The sequence below is a fragment of the Sceloporus undulatus genome, chromosome 2 (genome assembly GCF_019175285.1).
Source record: "Sceloporus undulatus isolate JIND9_A2432 ecotype Alabama chromosome 2, SceUnd_v1.1, whole genome shotgun sequence".
In the NCBI taxonomy this organism is placed as follows: Eukaryota; Metazoa; Chordata; class Lepidosauria; order Squamata; family Phrynosomatidae; genus Sceloporus; species Sceloporus undulatus.
This window is the reverse complement of record NC_056523.1, coordinates 180,308,537-180,327,659: the sequence shown is the minus strand read 5'-3', so window position 1 is coordinate 180,327,659 and position 19,123 is coordinate 180,308,537. Positions and strand designations below refer to the sequence as shown.

Here is a 19,123-nt window from a genome sequence, read left to right as displayed (position 1 = left end):
CATTGAAGGTCCTTTGAATCCCCTTTCCACTCCTGCTGAGCTCGTGGGACCCCTTGAGACCACCTTTTTCCAATAGCTGCCACCACCTGATGAATTACCTGATTCTCCCCCTTAGCAACACACCAGGACTTTGCTAAGTAATCTATAGGTACTTTCCCTTGCCAACTTAGGCAAGAATTAGCCAACCCAAAGGTACATGAAAAAGTAGTATGAGAGAGGAAAGGTACTTTAAAGAAAAGCTTTATCCTAACTAAGGAATTCTAGAGCAAAGGATATTGTTATATGTAGGATCCCTTATCCTATAGGCACAGAAAATGTATGTTACAGAATACAGTCATTTCAACCAATCCAATAAAATAACCATCGTGAAGTCGAAGGCTTTCATGGCTGGCATCCATAGTTTTTTGTGGGTTTTTCGGGCTGTGTGGCCATGTTCTAGAAGAGTTTCTTCCTGACGTTTTGCCAGAATCTGTGGCTGGCATCTTGAAGATGCCAGCCACAGATGCTGGTGAAACGTCAGGAAGAAACTCTTCTAGAACATGGCCACATAGCCCGAAAAACCCACAAAAAACAATCCTTTCATCACTAACTAGTACATGTTCCTAATATTACCTACAGTTCAGATGGGATTTGTAGTCCTTGGTGTTTCTGGACACTGGGAGCCTGGACTCTCTTGTCTAGCTCTACCAGTTCCTCACGATCTGCCTCAGCGCAGACAGCTGCCAAAGGCAGACAAAGGAGGGCTCAAACGTCATGTTGCAAGGAGGCCATTTAAAAAATCTTTCCTCAGAAGCATCTCGAGGATTCACGCTGGCCATTTCATCAGCTGTGATGTAAACCCTCATTAGAATGCACCTCTCCTCAGCATTTAACCCTTTGCTGTCTGGGAAGAAGTCCTCTGAGAAATGGAGGACCCCATTTATCACAGGGATATTCTTTAAATCTCTAGTCTTCACTTTAAGTTCTAGACCATGTAAGGATTCTGACTGTTAACCTACATATTTCCTGTTGCTTCTTTAAGTCTTGCCTAGTTTCAGTTTACCTTGTTTATTCCCAGTTCTTAGGGTGAGATATGGGAATACAGTGACCAGAGAGAGGCCTGTGATCTGGGAAATGGGAGTGCTTCATGCTGCCATGGAGTGATGTACACCCCATTTAGACAGTGAGATGCCCATCCACACACAGTCCTAGTCCTCAGTACTATGTCTATATTCCCATTCTGTTTGGCAGCCATTTCATGTAACTGTTAAGTGTTTCATTATTCAGTACTTAACTAAATGATGATGTATTTTTCATAAAAACTAACTAAGCATAATAGACAGTCCAGGAGAGTTGAAAAGGAATGCTAGGTGTGCTGGCAGTGACATGCTTATGAATGTTGGGAAAAGATTGAACATCTGGTCCAGAACCAGACCTGCTGTTAGGAATGAATCCTTCACCCCATGCTTCTATTTTTTCCTGTGTCTTTCAGGCCTGTGCCCAGGCTACTGTGAGAATGGTGGCGTGTGCCACCTGACAACTTCAGGAGCTCGCCAGTGCCGATGCCCATCAAATTACTATGGTGACCATTGCCAGCATAACAAATGTGACCGGTGTCTCAAGGGCAACTGTTCTGTCGACAAACAGACTGGCAACGTCACTTGTATGTAAGTGCCCAGAGTTCTTGGAGTGGGGAGAGGTCTGGCTTGGTGCTGAGCAGTGAGAGCCAAGGGCATTTTGGGTCTCCTGCACATTCAAGAGACTGGAGAGGGACTGTACAAGCAAGGGGGACTGGACCGCCTTCAAGGGAGGAAAGTTAATGGCTACCAAGTGACTGCTTAAAGAGCAAGAAGATTAGATTTTTTGGGTGCTGTGGCTGGACATAACTGTTGCTGGACATACCGAGCTTGGAAGAAATGCATTAAAAGTAATAATGTTACCTTATGACATGTTACTTTTGGGATTAATGAATGTGTAATATTTCTATTTTCATAAAGATAAGACAATAACTTGTAATATTGGCTGGGAGTTTTGGTATTATGAAAAAAGTTTAATTTTTATTGCTAGATGTTCTGGGAAGGCATTCTCTAATTTTTTAGGTTGCCTGATTTTTAAAAAATAATGTAAATGTCACTGCATTAGTGACAAACTAGCGGTGGCTTAATTGGGTAGTAATTCATTTTTTTTAAAGTAATGCATTAGCTTTAAAGAACAAAGTTCCAAGCTATGTATACATCTCTTCTATTGGTTATAAAGCCAAAGACAGCCCTTGCAACTCCATGGTGCATTTCGCTTGCTCTTCAAGATCAGGTCTTTTAGCTTAGGTGGCTGTGTAAGAGCAGCAAAAGGAAAAAGTTTTACTTGCAAAACAGAGGAGGTGTGGCCTGAGTTTATAGGAGGAATTAGTTTGGCAGACAAAGACTCATACCAGGAGATGACAGGACAAGGATTCATGTGAATCTGAAGCCAGGTGTGGGTGAGTGGCTTCAGAAGATAGCAGGGAACATCTTAACTCAAGAATCTCAGCCAGAGCAGTTACTTGTCACAACCCAGGTTGTATCTATGTGTATTTCAATATGTATGGTTTCATTTGAGACAGAAGTTATTAATATATGGAAATTGGTGTTCCATTTTTATTATTGTAAGCCCGCCTTGATCTGTAGGGAGAGGTGGGAAATATAAATAAACTATTATTATTATTATTATTATTATTATTATTATTATTATTATTAATTACAGCGTCACTCTAACCTTCATTCAAGGAGCTCAGAGCACCACCAAGCCCCTTTATCCATATAACAATTTGTGCAGTAAGGCTGGGCTAAGAGATAGTGACTAAGCCAGCATCACTCAGTGAGTATCATGGCTGAGCAAGGATTCAGTCTTTGGTCTGCCTGGTACACCAGTCTACTCCCACTTGGTGATCTCCAAATGTACTGTACTGCAGATCTGTCAGCTGACTGAGATTGTAAACAACATTATGGTAAGGGCACAAAGTTGTGAAAGGCTGCACTATACTTTATCTGTTCTGTACACCTGACCTCAGGCTTAGAGCATGTAAGGCAATAAGTAAAGAAACACTTAGGACATTCCCAGGGCACAGCTTGATTGGTTAGTCTGAAATTAGACTGGATAGGAAGCCGCCACTCTGTAGGAGGATGTGACTTTTTGGACCTCTTACTTGTTTTGCACTGACCTCACATTTCTTCTGCACTTGCAGCTGCCCTGATGGCAGGACAGCCCCCAGCTGTTTGACTTGCAATGACTACTGCTTGAATGGAGGCACATGTACAATGAACACCGAAACCTTGATGCCAGAATGCCAGTGAGTCAAGACGAAAATTGGGTTGAAGGGGGACATAGCATGTCTGTTTGTCTAGAATGAGAGCAGAGGTAAACTCTCTACAGTGTTTCCCATGGTGCAGAGGGAGGGCAAGGAAATTACTCATTTCACATGTTATCCTGACCCATATATTCCCTAATCCAGAGGGTATAGAGCCTTTGGCCTTCTCACTATTGATGGATTACTATTCCCATTTTGTTAACCAGGGTCACTACAGCTTATGGGAATTTGGAGTTCAACAACATCTGGAGAGTCACAGGTTGCCTTGTCTTGGCCTGTTCACCTCCATTCTAGGATTTTCACGGACCATTTCTTTTGATCACATTATCTGGCCTTTTGCACAATTTGTGCAGTCTGCAAACCATTGTCCTACTTTGCCCAACCATTGCAGTGCTGTTATCGTCTGTGTTTCCTGTATGGACTGTTCATGAGAAAGATGGCTCAACAACTCTATATGGTGGCAGAACTCATTATGTTTACATGAACACTCCCTTCCTGCCACCTTTGCTGGTGTCAAATACCCAAATGGCTTCCCAGCTTTCCCGGATTTAATCCAGATGGTTTGATGTCCTGCTTAGCAGTATTCCTCTTCCCCACATTACCTAATCAGATGTCCACTGCCCTGAAAGAGCCTTCCATAGCATATCCTCACACTCACAATGTCCTGGTTGTAGATATAATGCTTGCCCTTTTGCTTCTCACTCTCTAGGTGTACATTGGAAATGACAGGGGAGCAGTGTGAGAAGTCAGTGGAGAGTGAGCAGCAGAACAATCGTAAGTAAATTGGGGAGATGTAGAAACTGACATGGGGTGTGTAGCTACCTGTTTGCAGGTGAGGGAGGGTGGAAGAGCTGGAGAGATCAGGTTGTACCTGTTTCTACATGAAACAGAGGAATGTATCTCAAGAAATGTGGCTCTTGAAGAGGAAATTTCCAACAGTATACTGTATGGGGAATCCACTACAACATGTGTGCAAAATGTGTGGTCCTCCAGACTGTGATTGCTTTTGCACTGCAGTTGTGGGCAATTTTTGTAGACCAGCACTTCTGCCTTTTCTTGTAGGAACAGTGTCCATTGTCATTCCAATCCTCTTACTGCTGCTTGTGATATTGGTGGCTGGTGCTGTGGTTTGGTACAAAAAACGAATCAAAGGGTAAGTAAGGCACTGAGAAACTAAAATTGTGGCCAGTCCATGAAGTGGTGGATATAATTGATTGGGGCTGGGTGGCCTCAATTCATGGGTCCAAGAGCAGTCAGAGCTCCAGCCCAAACAGGGGTGAAGCAGATCAGCACCAGGCTCATAATTTCTGCCACAGTTCAGCGGAAGCATATGGTGAAATATTCAAACCAGAGCTTAGGAAGGTTACTCTTTGGACTACAACTCCCACAATCCCCCAGCCAGTAGGGCCAGTGGACATCTGGATGTTGGATTCTGGAAGCTGTAGTCCCAACTATAAATTGCCGATGCTCTGATTCGAATAAGAAACTAGCTAATTCTGCAAACAATTGTAAAGTTATTCAAGCTGGATGTTCATAGGATTTCTAATGATACATCGTTCCATGTTTTCAATGCAGACTCTGCTAGTGAGATGCATGCTAAATGAAACGTAGCTTGGTCGGCAATACAATTTGCCATACATCTGATTCCTTTGCTCATATGACAAACATCTGCTCCTATTACATCAACTGTAGCTGCCATCAACTAAGTCAGACCACCGATCCATTTCACTATTGTCTGCTCTGACTGGCAGTTGCTATCTTGTCACATATACAAGTAATAAGGGATGCATTAATCCTTCAGACTTGAGGATAGGACTATAATGGAAACTTGAGCTTTTAAAACACAAACAGGTACAGAGGAAGGTTCTTAAATGACCTATGCCACCAGGTCTTCTGTTCAAATATGCGAAACTACACACACATACACACATATCTGTTGGGGGGGGGGGAGCAGGGTTAGTTGTGGAAGAGAAGCAACAGATGCAGACAAGAGTAATCACTTCACTTTCCTGCAGTGTGCACCTCCAATGCATTTGCATTTGGCAAACAAAAGGCACTCACTTTGGAGTTTGGCATTCCATCCTAATTATGCAGTCTCTGTAGCTCTCACCTCTTTGTTTAACATTATACTGCAGTGCACTAAATACAGTGCCCACCTATCTGACATTTGACTTCTTCTCATCTCTATTCTTTGCCACTCCCAGGGCCAAAGGTTTCCAACACCAACGTATGACCAACGGTGCCATGAATGTTGAGATCGGCAACCCTACCTACAAGATGTACGAGGGGGACCCCGATGCTGATGATGTTGGGGAGCTGCTAGATGCCGACTTCGCCCTTGATCCTGACAAGGTTTGGAAGAGGGAGTGGGGAGACTAACTGATACACAAGGGCTGCCTGAGGTTGTTTTGAAGAAAGGCTTTGAGTAATGATAAGGAGGAAGGAAACTCACAAAGGTGTATGGTTGGGTTTTTAAGTCAAGGGTTTAATAGCATGCATGGAGGAAATAATAAATTGGTAAATGTAATGGCAGAGTCCAAGAAAAGGCCTGGTGAAAATGAGGGAGGGATGGCATAGTTAATTCTCCTTTATTTGGAAAGCGAAGCACTTTTAACTGAGCCATGGGCTGTCAGAAGACGTGTGTGTGTGTGTATTCATTTTCTTATATCCCAGCCATTTGAGCAGCTAACAGCAAATTTATCAAAGTTATTAATATCAAAGATAATTTTACCTGGTTGCAAAAGGAAAGTACACTGCCCCCCTCCACACACAAAGGTGTTGCTCTTGAAAGTTTTTTTGTAATTTGATGAAGTTATATCACTGCAGAGCACCTTTTAATTTTACATAGCTGTAGACTTCTAGTTAACAGTGGTACTGGTGCAGATTTAACACTCAACAGTGGTGAAACCTGACAAGGGACTGGAGAATAGGGTGTGGGAGGCTGGATGGCCAAAAAGGCCTGTGTTTCATTCCTGATCTCTGAACCATAACAAAGAGTTTGGCTGTGCTATTTCTCCACCAGGCTGAAATGTAGTAATACATTTTCTTTACAAGAGAATGCATTAATTCATCGAGAATGTCACCATGGAAACAAAAAATGGAACCACCATTATAGTCAGAATACGCTGACAAATTCCATGGACAAACAGAAGTAGAGAGGAGTGGCCATCACCTCCATGCTTTCTTTTTGATCTTCTTCTGGTCGCTATCAGAGAGAGAACATGGAGTGAGACAGATATTGTTACTGATCTAGTAAGGGAGTTCTTCTGTACATCCATGCTGGGTAAAGGTATAGCACTGATGAAATTGTCTTCAACACTGAACACAATTTATGAAAACTAAATAAGGATGGCCATATGTTCACCCAGCATAGCATCACAGCAAGATTATCAACCCTTGCACACCAGCAGGTCTGTTATTAAAAGGTTGCATGCCTCCTTCATATAGGAGACAGAAGCACAGACATGATGTAGCACCAAAGGCTTTGAAACATTCAGAAGTTTATTGCACTGGCCCTGAACCGGGCCCAGTGCGTTCTAAAACGTGCACGCGCACGGGTGCGCACGGAACGGGATAGGGCCAAGAACCAATTTTATTGCACGCTGGAACACTGCCTTTGCTGCTGGGCGTTCCAATTGTGTCCCTGTTCCATTCCAGAGGGCGCCATTTCTGAGAATGCTTTAGAACAGTTCTCAGGAATGGCGCTCTCTGAATCAGAACGGGGACACAATTGGAACGTCTGGCGGCAAAGGCGGCATTCCAGCGTGCAATAAAATGGGTTCTTGGCCCCATCCCGTTCCGTGTGCACCCGCGCTTGTGCACGTTTTAGAACGCACTGGGCCCGTTTCAGGGCAATAAACTCTTTAATCATGTATCTTTGTTCTAAAACTGATGACCCATTAATACAGTGGGTCCTTGTGGATACCAAAATCCATAGGTGTTTAAGCTCCATTATATACAGTGGTGTAGCAAAATGGGGTCCCTTGTAAAAATCAAGGTGTGTGTTTCGAAATTAGATAGATAGATAGATAGGGAATATATTTCAAACTATGAATAGTTGAATCTGTGGATATGGAAGGCCAAGTGTACAAAGAACAAGACCATCTGTAGTGTATGTCCAGCACTCTGGATACTGTAGGGATCCTGTGCAGATCCTGGAACCCTACTGTATTAAGTTCTTACAACCTGCTAAATTCTGGACTAGCTGCAGACTCCAGATTTCAAAAGTAGCTTTGTGCAGAGTACAATACATTATTCTAGTCTCAGGGTTATGCAGGTTGCTAGGTATCACTCTGATAGGGTGTAGCTGGTGAAATTGTTCTGGTGGCACTTGCCATGTCATGGAAAGTATGGAACAATGAAGTGCGGGATAATGTTGGTTTTGGGGCAGAGTGAGAACAGAGATGGAGAGGATAGGTAAAAGGGCTGGGAGAATCTCCACAGAAGCCAGCTCTGCCTTCATCCCAAACCCTTCCCTCATGTGCTTTTTCTCTTCTTCCCTTCTAGCCCACAAATTTCACAAATCCAGTGTATGCCACACTCTACATGGGCGCCCACAACAGCCGCAACTCACTAGCCAGCACAGATGAAAAGCGGGAGCTGCTGTCAAGAGGAGCAGATGATGATCTTGGCACCCCCCTGGCATAGGGAATGGAGGAATGGGCCAGCAGCCCAGAGACCAGATAGAAAGAGACAAGATGGGTCAGGGAGGGCAAGGGGGTGGGCTCGGAAGCAAGAGATACTGTATAAATGTACAAATGAAGGATTATTACTTTTATATGTGAGCAGTATTATTACCTGTATATTCCCTTTCATCTACCAGCCGCTGAATCTCTGTCACTGGACTTTGGGGTGGACGGAGTTAAAGGCACCATTGGGAGGTGGGGGAGAAACTAAGAAGACCCTCATTTGGGTTGAAGGGCTCCACAGTCTTCTCTGGCTGCGTCCTTTTTCTTGCTGCACAAATCAACCCACTTTTGCTTCCCGTGCAGGCGTCTGTAGGTTGCCAGCCTGTCTAAATGCTTGGAATAAATTCCATACCCTTCTCAGAGTGCTACTGATGAACAAAATGGAGGGGGGCTTGGGGCAAACCCCCTCCTACTGAGAACATGAGACAAAGTCAGTTGAGGGCATGTCAGGAAAGAAAAATGGAGGTGTCCAATCCAGGATTGGAAACAGGGAAGAATCAGCATCTTCCTTCTCAGGCATGTGAAAAAGATGCTTGTCCGACAGAATATGGACCACAATATAATGCCAGTCTGACAATATTTTAATGTAGTTTAGTTAAACAAAAGTCACCCCGTAATGTACACCAGTTATTCTTAAATATTGATATATTGGGACCACACTTTCAGTTTGGTTTGTTCTTTCCAGAACACCATATTTTCATACATTACAGCATCTGGAAAAGTCATGAATTAAAGCTTTACTCCTTCCACATTCTGATCCAGTTGAGGTTGAAGAGAGAGATTTTGTTAGAAAAGTGCAACCACCACCCATCCACCCTTATTAACATACTTCTGGCTTTCTTTATTAATTCCTCAGATATTTAGCCCCAAAATGAATTCCTCACCTCTTGCTGCTTCAGATTTTGTATTGGGCAAAATCTAGTTTTACTTTTGGACATTTTTGAAATCCATGTGAAATATTTCACTTAGTTTTGCCAAAATGCTTTTTAAATATTTTCCATAAGGAACCCTCAAACTTTGCTTCTAGTGTTGTTCCAAGTCTAGGAAAAAGGCCTGGAATAACAGTGCCTTCAGCGGCAAACTTGTGAATGGTGCGCATTATGTACAGACCTAGCAGTAGCTTACTACAGCTAACAATGCTGCTCCTTTTTGTTCTGTGTGAAATTTAGTATATTTTTATTAGAATGCAGACGGAGCAGAGTTTTAATGTTACTGTTTTATGGTCACTGTTTCCTTTTTTTAAAAAAAAGTTCAGCATTTTATTCCTGTTATTTTTTTCATAACCTCCAGACAATCTGAAAGTATACTGCAGGGTAAGGACATAAATAGTTTTGAATTTTCTCATCCTCAACAAGAAAAAGGACTCTTGACTCACTGAGACATCTCATCAAAAAGAATGGCCAATCATGGTTCAGCTTTCTTTCATTTCAGGACATTTCATGGAAAATTTGTTTGTGCAAAAACTGACTTTGTTTAGAATGTTTGGTACAGAAAACATTGTTTGTGTCCTGCAAAAGCCCAGTGTTTTCAAAGTAAAACTTTGAGGAGGGGGCACAAAGACATTTTTTGGCACAAATGGATATTTTTACAAATAATCTGGAAGTGCAATAATTGCTATCATCATGGCAAAAAATGCCCCAATATTCTCATAATCTCATTCAGAGATTATTTGTTTAATTCTGCATTCTCGCATGCAAGAATGAAATAAAATGAAGACTCACCCCCCTGTTGCAGGGCACAGTAATCTGTGGGCTACAGTTTAAGAACCACTGGTGTACTCTTCTGCCCACATCCCATCAAGCGCACACCGCCTTCTTCCAGCAACCTTCAGCACGTCTTGCCAGCGATAGCTGTTTCTTTCACAACATCCAGCCAGCTGCATTGTCATTTTGCAGCGCCTTAACCATTTTTTCCCACCTACAAAGTTCTAACCTACCTTTATCCCACCAGCCTTCTCAAGCATCCTCTTCCTCTCTCCTTCACACTCATCTTATTTCTGAAAGCATTCATTTCCAGAAATCATCATTATCCTTTGGAGGGGAGCATATTACTTTAACTGTATCTCACTTTATTTTAGCACCTGCATCTGAGATTAAACAGAGTTTACAAGTTGTAAATTACAACAATTGTCCTGCCTCTGACCCTTCTTCTGACCCCACCCTCCCTCCCTCCATGGCTACAATTTGCATCATCCTTTTCTGGAAAGAGGTTCAATGTTGTTTCAACTTTTGTTTCTCTCCAACATGCTTTTTTAAAAGATGAAAAACAGATCAAAAATAAATAAACAAAGATGAACTAGCTTTTATAGTAGAAATTACACGCATGTGGGGGGAGGGAGAGGGAAGGAGGTCTCCTCAGCCTTTTTTTTTCCTGGGAGTTGGGGGAGCCAAAATGTTTTAATAATTTTTGCCGGATTACTTTACAACTAAAAACAAAAACAAAAAAAGTTTAAAAAAACAGATATTGTTATAAATAAAAAATTTAAAAACTAACCAATTTATTTTACCATTTCTGCTTCTTTAATTTGGGGTAGCTGAGGGAAGCTCTGAATTACTGAACAACCAATGCTGTGATAGTCAAACAATAGGGTACATCTTGCCTAGTGTAGGTGGAAACTTTATGAGCTGAGTCTGGATCAGGTAGACAATCTCTTCCAGATCTAATGACTTTACAGTGTAAAGTTTACACCCTACTTTGATATGGCTTTGCCTTTGGTCTTTCTCTGAGGCAGGCTGTCTTTCCCACTGGGTCTTCCTGGTGCAGGTCTAGATACAGTGGACCCTTGTTATACGCTGGGGTTTGGTTCCAAGATCCTCTGTGGATAACAAAATCTGTGGATACTCAAGTCCCATTAAATATAATGACATAGCAAAACGGTGTCCCTTATAAAAATGGAAAAATCAAGGTTTGATATTTGAAATTTATACTTTTTTTGAACATTTTCAAAACGTGGGTGCTTGAATCCATGTATAAAAAATCTCGATAAGAAAGGCCGACTGTACTCTCCACTCCCCTGTTCCTTTTCAGGAACACCCCAGGGAAGCATTGGTGGTAGCCCTCTGCCTTACTGCTTATAGGAATGGGGTTGAGTATGTTTTCTATAAATCTCAAGAGATTAACAGTTCAAAAGCGCTAACTGCCCACCACCATGTCTGGCATGCTCTACAACTTTTTTTGGAAAGACAAACAAATGTTAGCCTTGCAGTTGTATTCTAGCTGCCATTAAGAGTACTTTTTTAGGAATGGGGTTCTTAAAGTTACTAATGTAACTAGGTATTTTTTCCCCCATTTCAATATCTTGATTTCTGCAAGAAACAAATTCCTGAAGGATGGGAGGGGGAAATACTTCCAAATATTCTTGTTCATGAGAAGAAAGGATGCCTTGACACAGGAACACCACATCAAAAAAATGTAAGATTGTTCAAACTTCAGGATTCATTTGTGAAAAATCCCTTTACACCCAGTCAGACTACAAAGACACATGTTTATGCAGAAGGCAGTGTTGCATGCCTTCATGTCAATTCTGACCTATGGTGATGCTAAGGAGCACCTAAGGATTTGTTCAGATGAGTTTTTGCCTTTGCCTCTGAGGTTGAGAGTGTCCCAAGGTCACTCAGTTGGTCTTCCTGGCTGAACATGGGATACACACCCTGGTCTCCAGAGTTTAGTCCAGGACTGCAAACCATTATACAACGTGGCTGTATTTTCACAAAATACATTGCTTTTGGTACAAAATATTTTTTGCAAAGAAGTTCCTAAAACAACAGCAAAATCCCGAGCACATAGAAAAGCTCTTGCAAGTATGAAAATCTTCATTCTTGGATCTAATAATGAAACCAAACAGGCTTGACTCCTTGCTCCCAAGTTGGGAAGGCCAGCTGCAGAGGAGTAAAGGGCTCCAGCACTTTTCCTAGTGTGCAGGAAGGAAAATTTCAGTCTTCCACAGTCTACACAACCAGGAAAGGTCCTGGAACGCTAATATCCTACATACCAGGCCACTCTACCTAAAACACTTCCCTGCAGTTCCAGCTATTCTTATCCTAACCTAGACTTCACAAGTTAGGAGAGTTCACTACTAAGTTCATTGTGTAATACACATGGAGCTTTTGTTTTGTTTTGTCACAGACTTTAGGATTTCAGTTCTCTTGCACAGGCCTAATTTAAACAACAGTATTCCCAACTTCCCAGTTTAAAATAAAAATAAGTTGCACACTAGCTGTTTTGTGAAAACAGAAGTAATTTTTTTCTCCATTTCATTGGCCAGCTTTCTGACCCTGATTTAAGGTTTACTGAACTAGACTAATCCAGGTTCTGACATCATAAACAATGTTGTGGATGTCTTAATATTTCTGTTTAGCATTAGCATGCTTAAATGTTTTGCAAGTCCTGGGCAATTTAACCCATATGTTCATATTCATTTGTGCTTTGCAGGCCTCTGGTGGGTTTGAAATGTTTATATTGGCCACAAGATGGCATCAGCAGCTTTTGATAAGAGGTGCTGTGAAAACCTGAGCTGAACCTGATAAGAGAAAACCATAAAGTAGGTGACTAGAGCAAAGCAATGACGTTAGGCTTTCCATACAGTGGCATATGGTGCACACAGTTTTCCAAATCATGGAGTTTTCTCACACAACATATTACAAAAGCATCCAGATATGGCAAAATATCTCTGATAGACAAAACTTATCTCCACTACAATTCTAAACACAGCTGATTTGAATTTTCAGTGCTGAAGTTTTCAATTTTGAAGTGATCGATAGCAATTGCACCTAAAGGAAAGGATGTTTTAAGAGTGATACCAGGTATCCTTCCAGTGAGGGCTTTCCTTTAAAATGAAGGATGTCCAATAACACATAAAACAAATCTTGTTGGTGTCTAGCTTGCCCTATGTAAGTGGTTGGGCATTTTCTTTTCTGATGCAGATTGTCTGTATTCAGTTCAGGTTCATAACGCAGAGTTTCAGATTCAGTTGTACATCCCACTGCACATTCAGTTGTAAATCTGGTTGTGTAGCACAACATGTAGCACCACATGGAAAGACACATTGTAACCTTGATGTAGGGCTTCAGCCACAATCTTGTATTTGATTACTGAGCAACTCCTTTGGGCTCATGTGGAATTAGATAGGGCATCTCCAGTTAGAGAACTGAGCTCTGAACCTCAACATGCAAGGCTGGACTTTCAGTGAAGTCTGTTGCCTGGCATATGACCTACTGCTTTAAACAACAGCACTCAAGAAATACAGAGGTAGCATGTGAGCAAGCCTAGTCTCAGCACACAGCAGAATGAATAGCAGTTTGCCAATGTAAGAATTACATGTATTTTAGTGTTTCTGTACCACACATTTTTTATTTGCAGGAGAGGGGCATTTTAACATTTAAAATGACTTTGCACCTGAACTAATGAAATAGTATGGTCCACCGCCATTTCATGATTTACTGTCTCATTGAGGAAGACGTAGAAGTGGTCCCAGTCAGCACACTCTGCCTTTCACAACTTGAGTGGGTCCACTAGTGGTACTTTTCATAAGACCTTTCCTCCCACAAAAAAAAAAAAAAAGATTCTGGAGGAACTGCTAGCACCATCTCCTTTCAGGACGACCCCATATCCTGCATAACACACATCTTTCTACCTTGATTTACTCCATCTCCCACAATTGCGATATAATGTTCAATTTGCTCCACATATGACACTTGCCTTCAGTGAATGTGTGAAATCCCAACATCCCTCATACATTCTCCAATGAGCTCCAATGCTTAATAGATGTGTTCAATTCAAGGATGATCAATGTGTAGCTCTCCAGATGTTCAAGGACAATGCAAAGATGAGAGTTGAAGTCTTAACAATATTTTAATTTACAGGAGACACCATTTTTCTTCATTCAGCCCCTAGAGAAGTGATGGTGAACCTTTTTCAGACCAAGTGCCCAAACTGCAACCCAGACCCCACTTATTTATTGCAAAGTGCCACGTCCCTCTGGCTTTCTAGTAAGAAACTCTGGCAAACTCTGTGCTAGGGAGACAGCATGTGTGCCCATAGAGAGGGCTCTGAGTGCCACCTATGGCATATGTGCCATAGGTTTGCCATCACTGCCCTAGGGCTCCCTTTCACTCTTTGAATTAGAGAAGCCCCCAAATGGGAAGGTGAAAATAATCTCATGTCATTAAACCAGGTTATCAGCTTCATAGTGGCACACAGCTAGACCCCTCAAAACCAGCCAGTTTGTGGGGGGGGGGGGAGGAGAAAGGCAAGAGAAAAGGTTTACAAGCATGTTGCAAGGATGGCTTTACTCAGCATTCTTACTATGTGGTCAAACATTTTAAAAAATGAATGAAAATGCATATTATGGTGACCTTTACATGTCAAAAATTTGGCCTGTCATGATTAGGACATTAATTGTCTGATACCAAATATCCATCAAAGCCATTCTTTATACAACTCTTCAGAAATATGTCCCACAGAATTTAGTGAAACATACTCCCAGGTAAGTTTGTGTATGGAATACGGGCTGTATTTGTCATCCTAACTGCAAGTTTATAAATAACAGTACGTACTCTGTTCTCTGACATGGGACAAGGAAACTGCAAAAAAGGATTTCCTCACTGCTAAATCTAAGAAGAACCACCAGACAGTTTTTCTTGAGGAACAGGACGGAAAAGCTGTCCTCATAATTTTTTCCACTTGAAGCCAATAGTTGTCCCCTATGTGGAGTTAAAATGGCACATAGATGGAGGCTGAGAGCAGGGCATACCTTTCAGCAGCAGCACCTGAACATCACTGAACAGAAGGCCAGGTCTAGCTGAACTTCCTAAGCTGCCATTGAACCTAGTGCATCTAGCAAGCAGTACAGGGGCTGCAACCCACAAGTGAATGGGAAAGCTCTGTCCTTGCTTCTTTTTTAAGCTCCTGGCATGAAGTCACAAAGGACAAGGATGGAAGGAATCTGGCTCTGTCAGTGGTGTGGATGGATGGCCCACAACGGCCCAGGGGGGCGTCATTAGCCCTGCAGGTCATTTGTCTAGCCTCCCCTCCTTCCTCCCTTGAGCTGTACCTGCATCCCAATATGCCTCTTGCTCTTACAGGCCTCTGCCACTCTTAAGAGAAAATTGTTCCTCAGCATGGATTAAAAATCAATACATGATGAATCGGGCAGTGGTGGGTATTAATATGGAACGGTGCCTTGTCACTCCCCTAAAGGTGACCTCCGACATGGACTCTGCACAGCACAATGATCAGGAAGGTCAAACTGGCTATAGGTGGGAGGATATCAAAGTGGAAGAAAAAAGTATAGCGTTAGAAAGTGTGTAGCCCCAAAGAGAAACTATCAGTGAAGCAGATTGTGAATTAACAGTGTAAAACCTGCAGCAACAGACAGTCAAGTCAAGAGTCCTGGATGACCATTTCTACCAGACAATTTAACAAAATGAAAATGTACACCATACACATACATACCAAAACAACAACAACAAACAAACTCAACCCAACCCTGTAAAGGCTTTTTTTAAAAAAAAATTAAAAATTGGATTGAATTGGATAGACAGGAAGCTGTTTTGAACCCTTATTCTCTATATTTCTGCCATGTTTCTTTCCTGGTCTTCTCATATGGAAAAATTCAGCAGCTGAGTTTGAGTGGTCATCGCCTACTAAGATTTGGCTCCAAGGCTTTAGAGTCATGTCTGTACTACAAACTAAGGCCTGCAAAAAACAAACACACAAAAACCCTGGATATTTTCCCCTTTCCACCATCAAAGGCCCTTTGTCTAGGGTCAGTGTCAGGGATCCATTGCCTGTGTTAGCAACGGATGTTCAACAGGTACATTTCCTATCCTGAAGATAAAAAGATGAAGAGCATTTCTGTCTGTTGAACTAAAAGACACAGAAACTCATGTGTCTCCGTCCACATATCAGTCAGTGCCAGAAAAACCTTTGGCGTTCTGTGATGAGGTTGGAGAGCTTTAGCCACCACAACCCAGCACTAATGACTGATCTAACACATTTGTCATCTGGAGGTACTTGCCTTGCCAGTGCTGGAACTAAACACGCCTTTCCTTTCTCACCCCAGCTTTGACCTGCTAAAGCCTGGATTGTATAAACTGGCTTGTAGAGAAAGTTGGATGCAGCACTGGACATTAGATTGCTTTCCAGCTCTATGGTTTTCTCCCTGCCACAACAGTATAAATAACCAGACAGAGCTACCATTCTCAGACTTAGCTATGCCAGTTACAGTGATTTGAAACTTTGTGTGGATCCTGTATAGGTAGATATTTTAGTAGGGGAATGTGTGGTCCTCCAGATATTGCTGGACTCCAGCACTCATCAGCTCTACTTAGTATAATAAATGGTTGGGGTAATGGGGATTATAGTTTGACTATAATTGCATTAGCAGGTATGCGGGAAGTGGTTAAGGTTCTGATAATCGGAAGGTTGGCAGTTTGAGGCCCGAGTACCACATGATGGGGTGAGCTCCTATCACTAGTCCCAACTTCTGCCAACCTATCAGTTTGAAAGCATGCAAATGCAAGTAGATAAATAGGTACCACTTTGGTCAGAAGGTAACAGCATTCGGTGCAGTCCTGCTGGCCACATGACCATCAGAGCAGTCCTCAGACAATGCCTGCTCTTTGACTTAATAATGGAGATGAGCACCATCTCCTACAGTTGGTTACGATTAGATATTCATGTCAAAGGACTACCTTTAACTTTTTATAATTACATTCCCCAGCTTCTTTCATATCCAAACTTTCCACACATAGCCTATGTAGCACCCCTATGTACTGTATCTGTGCACCCCTTAGTAGTCTGAGTAGCACATGATAATATTTAGCATCTTCCCAGGTGAAACTTCACTTGCAGGTTCATTTCATATCAGACCACTCTTACAATTATAACAGTTTGGATATGGGTTTGTTTTGCCTTGTTGACAGTTTTAGTTGCTACATTTCCTCCTTGTGTGTACTATTATACAGCAGAGCAATGGAGCAATGGAGTTAAATGTCATGCTCTACCTCTGAGACATGCCTGGTATATCAAGAATTTGTCTGGGTGCTTTTTCTTGACAACTGGGCAGAGGTGCTAAATGTAAAAGAGACTAGGTTTCCTGCACTTTTAATTGTGTTGAAGGGGAGGTTTCAGCAGGTGAAGCATCTGCAACAGTCCTGAGAAGACACTGATCTTGGAAGAAGGGCACTCGCACAGTCACAGAGTACATGCTTTGCACACAGAAGGTCTCAGCCAGAACCTCCTTGGATGGCGTGCCTCAGCATCTAGTAATTATGGGAGATATAGCTCCCAGGAAGTATCCTCTTATTCATCACCAGGTACATCTGAGAGAAACCTCTTGTTTGCAGTCTTGGAATGTAGCCACTATTCAGAGTAGACCAGCTTTTTTCCCAACTGGTGCCCTCCAGATGTGCTGGAGTACAACTCCCATCATCCAGAGCCAGCATGGCCACAGAGGGCACCATACTGACATAGAGTGCTGTAGACAATACTGAACAGCATAGGTCAGGAGTCCCTGGTTTAGGTACCCTCCTAGACTAGCCCATCAACATTGTAGTAGTCGCCCAGCTCAAAATATGCTTACCAGTATCAGGGGCAGATAGCAGCAAAAGGAGCATCCTTTCCTTCTTTTCAAGCCACAAGGAGCTCCCTTGACATGGGTTGATCCATCCAGCTCCAGAGCCACCTGATGCAGTTCCCAGACAGCTGAGGGACTTCTCTCAGCCTCTACTATTATTGGAGATCCGTTAAAGTGGAGGGAGCTGGGGCTGAATCTGAATTTTACTTCACATATGTTATGCTCCAGCACTGAGGTATAATCTGCACCTGAAATGAATCAGAATGTCTGAATCAGCTCCAGACTTCTGTTCCTCAGTGGGTAAAGCAAGCATTTGACATGAAGACCCACCAGCCAGCTAATAATGAACCAGAGAGCCACACCAGAAGGAGGTATGGCTAGATGCTGTGAGTATGTGGCCCTACCACCAGTCTAGCACTTTAGCTGTCTCCTCACTGCTTCCCTCCCTCTGTTCAGCTATACATGGGGGTGGTGGTGGTAATGAAATGCTCCTGTCAGGCGTTGCTCTTCCTCGCCCGAAATCTCAGGAATATGCAATGAGGCTTAAATATCTTAATATGTTATTAATGTTCCCGAGCAGCTGAAAATATTGTCAAATGAAAGGGATTTTTGAGAAACATCTGAAGAAATAAAGAGGGGGGGAAATATAATTTGGGGAGATGGGGTGGAAGAGGAAGAGCAGTCTCTTTTTATTTTTTTTTAATAAACCCTTTAGAAAAGATTTACAGAGCCGATAAGCGAACAAAGAGCTGAGATGAAAATAGATCTGAGGCTCGGAGCTGCTATAGATCCATTTAATATAGGTGTTTGTTACTTTTCAAAGACAACAGGGAAGGCTCCGGCAAGGTTTTAATGGGGGACCCAAACAAGCTGCAAGGCTTAAGGGGAGCAGAAATGAAAATTAAATAGGTAACATGGGGGTGTGGAAGCAAATAGACAGCCCAAGGGGGCCAAGCGAGTATATTGTTCTTGGACTGATGACAAGCATCGTGTCAGAAAAATTCCATTTCCATGCGCACTAGACTTAGCATAGCATAGTATAACATCCTGTGCTGGGAAGGTGTTTTCCCCCTACTTTACCCTGGAAAGCGGTTATATGTGACATTGCTGGAGAGCAGGGTCAGCTCAAGTCATTACTGCCTATGGAAAAGTGGTAGATGGGTCCCCTTCTTAGGGCCAGCCCCTACCATCAGTCAGCCGCCTCAGACAACACATGTTGTGTGGCATTAAAAGGCAGCAACTTATTATTGCTTTATTATTGTATCTCTCTCTGTGTGCATGTGGGTTCTCTACTCCATATGCCATAATAACCTGAACTTAAGTACTGAGCACAGGACTTCAGAGTGGGTATGGTGCCATCTGATCCAGCGTGGTGTAATGATTTGAGCATTGGACTATGATTCTGGAGACCAGTGTTTAATTCTCTGCTCGGCCATGGAAACCCACTGGGTCACTTTGGCTCAGTCACATGCTCTCATCCTAGAAAACCCCATGATAGGGTCACTTTAGGGTTGCCATAAGTCAGAAGTGACTTCA

At 42.5% G+C, this 19,123-nt stretch overlaps 1 protein-coding gene across 1 annotated transcript in view; it reads left to right on the top strand.

The window, feature by feature from the left end:
• The window catches only part of LRP1 (LDL receptor related protein 1), a 392,141-nt gene extending 381,831 nt beyond the window's left edge, over window positions 1–10,310 (top strand). The window contains exons 85-90 of the mRNA XM_042447614.1: window positions 1,472–1,646; window positions 3,200–3,304; window positions 4,032–4,096; window positions 4,385–4,475; window positions 5,527–5,674; window positions 7,829–10,310. Of these exons, the coding sequence (XP_042303548.1) occupies window positions 1,472–1,646; window positions 3,200–3,304; window positions 4,032–4,096; window positions 4,385–4,475; window positions 5,527–5,674; window positions 7,829–7,969 (725 nt within the window). The 3' untranslated portion in view covers window positions 7,970–10,310. The remainder of the gene's footprint in view (window positions 1–1,471; window positions 1,647–3,199; window positions 3,305–4,031; window positions 4,097–4,384; window positions 4,476–5,526; window positions 5,675–7,828) is intronic.
• Window positions 10,311–19,123: the final 8,813 nt, after the last annotated feature.